The sequence below is a fragment of the Argiope bruennichi genome, chromosome 6, assembly GCF_947563725.1.
Source record: "Argiope bruennichi chromosome 6, qqArgBrue1.1, whole genome shotgun sequence".
In the NCBI taxonomy this organism is placed as follows: domain Eukaryota; kingdom Metazoa; phylum Arthropoda; class Arachnida; order Araneae; family Araneidae; genus Argiope; species Argiope bruennichi.
In genome coordinates, this window is record NC_079156.1 from 114,473,840 (window position 1) to 114,483,924 (window position 10,085).

General features: G+C 29.7%; 1 protein-coding gene across 2 annotated transcripts in view; it reads left to right on the forward strand.

Moving 5' to 3' along the window:
* LOC129972581 (nuclear pore complex protein Nup155-like) overlaps positions 1–9,073 on the forward strand; it is a 52,216-nt gene extending 43,143 nt beyond the window's left edge. For both annotated transcript variants that reach the window (XM_056086771.1, XM_056086773.1), the window contains exons 34-36: positions 3,898–4,008; positions 6,017–6,260; positions 8,688–9,073. In XM_056086771.1, the coding sequence (XP_055942746.1) occupies positions 3,898–4,008; positions 6,017–6,260; positions 8,688–8,829 (497 nt within the window). In that variant the 3' untranslated portion in view covers positions 8,830–9,073. The remainder of the gene's footprint in view (positions 1–3,897; positions 4,009–6,016; positions 6,261–8,687) is intronic.
* The last annotated feature ends 1,012 nt before the right edge of the window (positions 9,074–10,085 follow it).

Below are 10,085 nucleotides of genomic sequence, written 5' to 3' on the forward strand. Positions count from 1 at the left end.
GACTCATTCAAAATGAAGAGTGATGCTTATTTAAAGAAAAAATAGAACTTTATTTTAGGTTTTACATTTTATTGAAAAAACAATATAATTCTACTCTGTTTTAAGTTCTTACACTTCTCAGAAACAACCATTTGTCTTTCAGTTTAAAAAGTAAATCTAAACAATTCATTTGTCATTGTGTCAGAATTTTTGATGACTTCATTAGTTTCCTCAGAATCGCTTGAGTTGAAAGTTTAGCTGGATTGCTATTACAAACTGTATCGAGAAAATTCTTCGCCAGAGACAGAATCAGCATCTTAAAGGCACAAATTCATTAGTAAAAAATTTTAAACTTACAACATATTGTTTAGTTAATTTAAATCAATCTTAAATTTATTTAAGATTTGATTAAAGAGATGTAAAAAAACACATACTTTCAATAGACTTGTCAAGCAAAAGGCATTCCTCCAATCTTGCATCAAAGCACTCCACTGCTGCCAATGCCTTAATGGCTAATTAAGGAAAGAAGCGTGAATGATGTTTTTATTCCAAAATTATCGGTATTCACTAATAATCAATAGCAAGCAAGAGAAACAATCTGTCTTAACCTGACGTTGAACTTTTTGGCCCATAGTTAGAAACAGGAAGATATTACATTTTCCTGAAAAATGAGGTGGCCAAACTCATGCAGCGGATGCTCAGAGAGGAGTTGTTTTAATATTAGATCTATGGGCAAAAAATTCCATGCCACAAAAAACTGGTTGTTAAGAGGGATGATTGTTTGAAGAGGTTTCACTGTATATGGAGTTATCAATATACGAGTTCCAAAAGACGTCATTTGAAACTTTTGATGATATATGTATCCAAATATGCTATGAATATTTGTTTGCAAATGTGTTCTTGTGTTTATTCTTATGTGTTCCATTGTTAAATAAATGCAACGATAATAAATAAAGACAATCTGTTTTGTTTATCCATATCCTCATGCATTTTATTTATTTTTTTCAATATTTTGCTACTGTATCCTTACTTAGTTCCAAATGTCAGTTTTGCATAATACACAGCCTTAGAAAAATTATTTTCATTTCAATTACCCGTTCCCCTCCCTATTAATGACCATTGCTTGCAATTAAAGATAATTAGATTTCAATTGATAGTTAAACTAACTGCATTCAATTGCTTTTTTTTTTTTTGTTTGTTTGTTTTGTCTGACGATATGTATTTCCAAAGTCCTAAATTAGTTTCAATTAGCTTATGTCACCCCATTTGCCATTTTTTTTTTTTAAAGGTAGTGTTTAGCAAATTTAAGGAAATGTTTTTTTATACATGTTATTATATTTTAAGTATCTTTTAATTTATATATTTAAAAAAAATGCATATTTTCTAACAATTTTTTGTTATTTTTCTAAAAAGTAAGGGAAAATGAGAGAATTAAAAATGCAATTTTTATTTATAATTACTTTAATCTTGTTTTTGACTTAATATAAAAGTTAAAAAAAATTAAGGTATAATTTTACTGAACTTCATGCTTTAGTATTAAAAGGTTTCAATTAAAGTTTCTGAAATTCCATTGCTGAGTAATGCTGATTTTGATGTATGTTTGTTAAAAAAAAAAAAAAAAAAAAAAAAAAAAAAACACGTGAATAATTATTTGCTAGAAAGGTTTTCTTGTTGTTACTGAGGGAGGGATTATTCTCTTTATGGCATAACTGCAAAAACCTCATAAAAATGAGAAAGAAATTGAAATTGATTACTACTCCAGTACTATTTTTAGTATATAATTTTAACATACTTTATGATTTTTAATTTCCAACAGTATTATCTTAAAATTAAGTAAATTAAAAGAGTGGTATCAAACATATATGTGATGTTTTGTCTGATATATAATATTAGTCTGATATAATATATTTTTTAAACTATGTCTAAAATTGCTATAATATCAACCATTGATATGAAACATTTAAATGCTAAATAAATAAAATGTAATAAATCAAGATTGTGAATGATTTATCTGACTCTGGTTAGATAAAAAAGAAATTTAGTTTAAGCAATTTAATGAAACAAGTATGTGGAACAATAAAAATGTAAAACTAATTCTGTTTAGCTCAATCATTGATTTCACTTTCTTAATTCACATGATTATGAAATGGGGTGCAAATCATTTTAAGATTATAATAACAAATCAAAATTGTTTCAGTTGTTTCTACTAATGACCTGTTTCTTTCATCTGATCATTGAATTCATATTAAGCAAAATATCTTTTAAGCTGCAAAAAAATTTCAACCAATTTTTCTTCCATGCATAATTTTATGTGCACTCTCTACCAATAAGTATTTGGACACCCATACTAATGAGGGTACCTGCTGTCCTGATCCACATCATGGCTTCTGTGCTTGAATATCATGTAGGAAACAATATTAGCATTAGTCACATGCAAAATACCATGAAATTCAGGACTGTCTGACTTCGAGAAAGGCATAGTTGTCAGATATCATAGAAATGGCCAATTTTTAAGGGACATATCTAGTGAGTTAAACATTCCGAAAGCGACAGTGGCTTTTGTGATTAAGACGTGGAAGGTGAGTGATGATTGTCAGAATGTGCTTTGACCTGGCAGACTCGTAAAACTAAGAGATACAGATCAATGAGTATTACCCAAAAAAATTCAGAAAAACCACACCAAATCAATGGCCCACATACTCCAGAAGTTCCAACAAGCAACCAGGAATGTTGTTTCAATATATACCAACCTCAAGAAAACACACTTGCTTGGTCTCCATGGTTGTGCTGCCACCCATTAGCCTTTGATTACAAAATCCAATCGCGCTATTATCGACAATCGGTTGAAGTGGTGTGAGGCACGTCAAAATTGGATGAAGCTGGTTCTCTGGTGTGATGAATCAGGGTTCAATCTCTACCAGTCAGATGGCAGAATCTGGGTGTGAGCCTTTGCATGAAGAACACCTTTTGCCAGAATACATTGTGTCTACAATAAAGTTTGGCAGAGGTGGAATTATGATTTTGTGGATGTTTCTCATGGTATGGATAGGACCCTTCATCCTAATTCATGGCTAGCTCAACTCTGGCTCTACTATTCTAGAAAACAGTGCGTTTCCTACACTGTGGCAATTGGCTCATTGTTATCTCCAAGATGACAACACCACTTGTCATGTTATGAAATCATGGATAATTTTGATGACAGTGGGGTAAATCAATTGGACTGGTTTGTGCAGAATCCAATCTTGGATCATATAGAAGATCTCTGAGTTCCATCACCAAATTAAGGGGGTGCAGCAATCGTCTAAAATCGATAAAAGAACTTGCATGCATTCACCCAACCGAGTGGAAGAAAATAAATAACCACTGTCAATCATTGAATCATTTGTAGAAAGTATACCCCATAGGGTTAAAGCTATAATTGATTCAGGTGGAGGCTCTACCAACTATTGAATCACAAGTGTCCAATTACTTATTGGTAGATAGTATAGTTTCACAGTTTGAGTTGGTTTTATTTTTCTAAATTTTTTAACTATACAAACTGGTTGATTAGAATCTTGGTGTTTCCAATGTTAGTGCGTAATGCTGAGTTTAGGGAGAAAATAGGACAAATAGTAATAAGGGATGGCATGGTGAAATATGGTGACAGTTCTATATGTGCTGGATTATGTTAACCCTAACTATGACTAATTTTGCCCTTTTTTAATTTATGAAGAAAATAAATTGAAAGGTTTGTAAATGTAATTTATGCTAATTTGATTTGATCTAATCAATTAAATTCGATATATAGTTTGTTAAAAATATGTAAATGTATGTGGTTTTTTAAAAACTATTGTATCATTATAGTAAATTGATTTGTGCCATTGCTTTTTAATTTATCTTCTGTTTAGAAATATAACTTCAGTCAATTTTTTTTTCCAGAGTTAATTGGAACAATTGGTAATCTGCCAGACACAAGAGTGCAAATATTACAGCAGAAATTGATTTCTATCAGCCAGCCTTATGTGAATTGTGATGAATATTTTCCACTTAGTATGAGACATTTCTTTTGCTATGTTTTAAATTCAAATATTGTCAGTACAAATATAAACTGTTGAATATCATATTTATTTTATTCTTAGCTATAAAACATCAGTAACAAGTTATATATTTTTGATATATTGCAATTGTTATTTCTTAATTTATCAGGGTTGCCACACCACCAGGAGATTAGGGAAAACCTTAAAACACGGGGAATTTCAAAATCGTCTTAAAAAAACCTAGGAAATTGCAGAGAAATTTGAAAATTTTCATAAAAATGGGAAGAATACAGGGAATTTAAAATTATTGATTTTTCTTATTCAGAAATCTCTAAAGATTGCAAGAATAAAAGATTGTTGTCTTAGCTTGCGAAAATGAAATAATACCATTTGCGATTGTGTAATGCAAAACCCGTCTTTTTTTCTAACTCCCCCTTTCACTTTATAGATAATTTCTGTTCTGATTTGAAAGGCATTTGTTCTTTTTCCATGAGATTCCTAATTGTGAATGGGCATGCATGAAACTTCTGTAACTGTGCGAAAGAGTAGAATACATTTCTCGGGGGGGGGGGGGGATAGCAACATTCAATCTGTGGAAGCAGCACAGTGGTGTTTAGTCTACCATACATGAGTTTATTTAATGGTTTGTTTGTTATTTGAGAAACTGTCAGCTTATTCAAAGTAGATTAAATAATTATTTTTAATTATTTAATCTACTTTGTAGATGGTTTGGTCTGCTTAAATTATTTAATCTGCTTTATAGATGGTTTTAAATTATTTAATCTACTTTGTAGATGCAATGGTCTGCTCAAACTTTGTGTTTAATACCAACTAGATGTATAAAAAGAATTCATCCTGATTTTGCCTAATAGGTTCGAGAAGTTTTGGAAAATCCATTTGTTGTGTACTGCTGGTTTTGTAAAAAGCTAATAAGGCTAAGTAATATGGGAAAACAGGTTCTTACTAGTCATGCCAAAAGAGGAAAACATAGAAGACTGCATGCCAGTTCAAAAGCGTCATCATTGATGTTGGACTTCGTATCTAAAAGGAATAAAGAAGAAAATGACAAATCAAATCTTAAAACGTCAAACTTAATTTTTGAAAATAAGCTGGTTTTGAACTTTTTAGTCCAACAACAATAACTTGAAGTTGAATTTTTATGAGCATTAAAACCTGTTGTAACATTCCTTCTTTAATGCGTTCAATGATATATTGGAATTATTTTCACATGTGTTTACTGGAAATAAAATAGCTAATAAAACGTGCATTAGGGTGTACAAAAATTTCGTATCTTATTTATTACAGATTAGGCCAATTAGCTCCATGAAACTGATAGCTGAAAAAATCTGCAGAAGTTGCAGAAATTCATGCCCAAATACATGAATTGGCAAAATTGAATAAAAAGAAAAAACTAATTTTGCTTTGTAATATTTTTTGTTAAATAATCATTATGATTTGTATCATAACAAAAATATTTTGTGTTTTGTTTCATCAAGCCCTTAATTTTGTGTGACTTACAATTAAAGGGCATGAAAGGTAATATATCCCTGCCTAAAATATAAATTTTATCTTGCAAAATTCTAGATAATAAATTAAGAGAAATTGTTTTTTTTATGTAAATATTAAAATTCTTTTTATATGCTGTCATTTCAAATAATTTTAAATTGTTGGCTTCCTCTCCTTGCTTTTATCACTCTTTAAAACTATGTTGCATTATAATTTGTGCATGAGTGCTATTCACTCATTTCCTCATACCTTGAATATACATACAGGGAAAACACAATGATTTTTTTTTTTTTCAGATTTGAGTGGCAACTCTGCTTATATTGCAATTATATACATTTCTGGGAAGGATGGGGGGTCCTTCTACATGGGGAATTTGGAAAATGAGATTTCTTTTAAACATGTGTACTTATAATATAATTTTATTGAATTTTCATTTTTTTTTTTTTTTTTTTTTTTTTTTTGTTATTTTTTATTATTTGCCTAAAATATGGTGACATGATTTTTATGTATTTCAGTTTTTATCATCAAATTTTTGGAAGTTAAAACTTGCCCACTGAATTTTGATCCGTCTTGGGTTTTTGAAACAATGCTGAAGCTTGGTATATCTATTGTTGAACTGTTAAAAATCTACCATAAGCTCTACAAAACAAAGGACTCTTGTTGGACGTCTCTAAGAAAACCTTTGCACTTATTGTCCGTATTAGCCGCTCTCATTGGACATTTTGCAGACTCGCCATCCATTGTGGCATTGAATGAGAGGTAAGATTCTATAAAATATATAATATAAGAGAGTCATTATATTACCATTTTTATTGGGTATATATGCTGCACTTTTTTTGGTACTGGAAACTGGTAATGGGCTCTTTTATATGAAAATTTTACTCAGAGTTTTTTTAGAAGAAGTTTAAATCTTTTTGATCATAAGGAAAGCATGATTAGCGTAAGATACACCCTGACCAAGAAGGCAGATACAGGCCAAAAGAGGATGTGGAAACACATTCAGAACTTATATAGTTTCAAAAGGAATTTTTCCTGTTCTTTTTTTAAGCACATGTTCACTAAAGTGTATGAAAATCTGCATATAACTCGGACGCTTAAGTGGAACTTTGAATTCTAGTGATTAGAAAATAATTATTTTAAACACATGTATAAATTAAAGTTAATTATTACATCTGTGTTTGATAAATTATTTTTAAGTTACCACAATAAAAAGAGACTGCAATGATCTAGTGGTAAGGTTTCATCCTTGCACCTAAAGAGCTCCAAGTTTGAAATCTAAGTCCATCAAAATCTGCCATGTATGTTAAATTAGTATATATTAAATCTGACATCATGAGCCAGATATCCTCCTGTTGGTGTGGAGAAGGAGTGCCAGCTAAGATGTCATCCTCATCATCTGACTGGGTTTTAAAATTATGAAGTGTTTCACAAAATAACCTTAATGAACTTTCAAAGAGGAAATTAATACACCCTACTACAATAAAAATTTAAGTATGTCTCAGCCAGTCAATAATCAAGGTTTTTGTCCTTTCTATTATCTTAACCCCTTGACTGCACATTTATTTAAAGGGTATTTAATTTTTTGAACATATGAAAGCAGAAGCTTTTACATAAGAATTCATTTATTTCTTATTATTCAAAATATTGATACATGATATTGAGATAACGTAAGCTAATTATAAGTACAAAAAAAAAAAAAAAAAAAAACAAAAAAAAAAAAAAAAACATTAATTCAAACAAATACAAAATGATCTGATACATCAAATGCACCCAAGGGGTTCATTTTATCTGGTTTTCAGAATCAAAATTTTGAATAATTTTGATCTTTTTAGAAGATCACGGATTTCTCACATATACTTTTGGGGTATATCGGGTATATTTTTAGAATTTATAACCTTGCTCTCTTTTGTCTGTATGTAAGATCTTAAAATAATTTAAATTTAAGAATTGGCTTTGCCAATCCGTTATTTCACATATCACTTTGAACTATTTTTCTTCAATCCTTTTTCAATGGATATGTTTCAGTTGAGATTTATCTTCACTATTTTTCAGTGGTATTTTTTCAGTTCGCATAGAGAGAAAAAACATTCCCCCACTCTCATGTATATATATTGTATGTACACATATATATGCCCTCCCACTGGTGTAGAGTGGAAGTTTTGTCTTGTCAGATGTTGTCCTCCCATTTGTCCGTGGTTCAAAATTGCAAGGTCCATCCCAAAATAGCCCTAATGTTGCTTTAAAGTGGAACGTTAATATAATTAAACTAAATTAAGATTGTTCTTTTTGTTTTTGATTTTTATAGCACTCTGTAAATGAAGATTTTTCTGTAGTATGCTTTTCTGTAAATAAATAAATAGATTCATTGCAGGTTTTTTTTTTTCTTTGACTGGGTCCTTTAACTGCATATCATGGTGATTTTCAGGGATATAGGAACTATGTGCAATGTGGCAAATAATAATAAACAAGAGACCAGTTAAGATAAAAAAAGAAATGAAATCTGAGATCGTTAGTATTATTGGAAATTATGGCAGAAAACTCCAAAATCCAGCTTATTTTTTGATTGATTCTAATTAAAATGCTTTTAAAAAATTCCCATTCCTTCCCTTGAAAGGTTTATATTTTTTGTTAGCCACACATTAAAAGATCTGGCCTGTAGAGTGCCAACACACACACTCATCCTTATTATTAGCTGCGATAGAAATGAAATCATGAATGATAAGATTCTGTGTGTTATATAAAAGTAAATTTAACAAGTATTGTTTCTGTCATGTGCTGGTATTAAATATAATTTTACTCTCTCCTACATGATGCTTAAGCCATAAAGCCATTAATAGCTGATTGATATGCTAAATATATTGATTGTTTTTAAGATACCACAATAAAAAGAGACTGCAATGATCTAGTGGATAAATATATATATTGATATTGATAAATATAACAGTTGTAAATGTCTGTTATGTACAAGTACTTCACGTTTTGCTTATAAGTATGAGTGTTCTAATAATTATGAAATATTTATTTCCTTTATGAATTCTTTTAAATTGTTGTTTCAAAATTTAAAACTAATTCTTGCTAAATGTGCTTTGAAAGTTTTTTTACTAATGATATTGAAAATATATAAAATTTCTGAAATCTAAAGCTAAAATGACTGTTTTAACTATATGTCATTTTCTTTATTTGTAGGAGATCGTTCACTACATTTTGCTTAGATGTTTTATCCGATTATCTGGTTGATCTGCAAGCTATGGATACATCGATTCCCAATGCAACTACTCTAATGAGAGAATTCAAATCAGTCCAGCGTAAATTGGAGCGATTGCCTTGATAGTTGACAAACTCTAGGATTCTACAATTAAATGCTGTGAATTTTTGTATGAACTTTTTTATATGTATAGGTGTGAATATTCATTTTACTTTGAAGAACCAGTCTCTGACAAGCATGAAATGCTGCTTCTGATTCAATGCAACTTTTAACTGTTCTGAACTAATCAATCTACTTTAATGCATTTTTATATGTTTCATTCAAGATTAATCATAATTTTTGTAAATAAAGTTTTGCTGAATCCTTTTGTGTTAATTTTGTTTCTATTATTTTAGTAATAATAATTTATAAAAATTCCTGCCAACTCTATGAATCATTTTTTTTTAAATTTTTTGCCTGCTTGGTTACTTTTAGTTTAATCATCATTTAAAAAAAAAAAAAAATTAAAATAATGTTTGTACTTCTTTGGAATAATGTGCAGTATAATTTCTAAAAAATGTTTGACTATAGAAAGTTTTTTAAGAAAGTATCCTTTAATTTTCATTGCTCATATAAAACACTGAACACTATGAAATGGAATTAGAAAATTATTGTAAAATTTTGATTTGCCTGGATTTCTGCAACTCGGATATTAGATTTTATATTATATATTAATGCTCAGATATTAAATTAGGATGTAGATTTCATTGCTCAACTATTCACTATTAGATATTTGCAGATATATATATATATATAATCTTGTATCCAATCTGAGAAACTAGCCATACAGGGCATTTTATATAAAAAATAATTATGTATTTCAGCTAAAATAATTTATTCAAGAGATTAGATATAGTTTTCCGTTGGCTAAGCAATCAGGAAAAAAACACATGCCTGCACCTTCTTTGCAACACCTGGATTGTTTTATTTTTCACTAGCTGCCTTTGGTGATCATCCTATTCACCAATCTTAATGCTCATTAAAATTTTCGATTAAATATTTTACGTAACTTGACTTTTAATAGCATCTTCATCAAAATATTTTTAAGATTCAAATTTTGATAGTCATATAATTCACTCATACTATTATAAAGATCTAAAGCAATCTCCAGATGACAGTTACAAAGCAGTTCTGCTGATACGATTTAGTCCATATTCGAGATTCTAAAATTCCAGTGAAAAGAAGAGGTACAATAAGATGGACAGTTCCCCCAGCATGGAGTGGTGATAAAGAAAGGAGACTCAAAAAGACCTCAACAGAATGTGGTCAATAAAATTAATAGATATTGAAGTGCTTGGAGAAAAACTTGGAGGTTGGTTTTTTGTTTACAGTTATTTTAC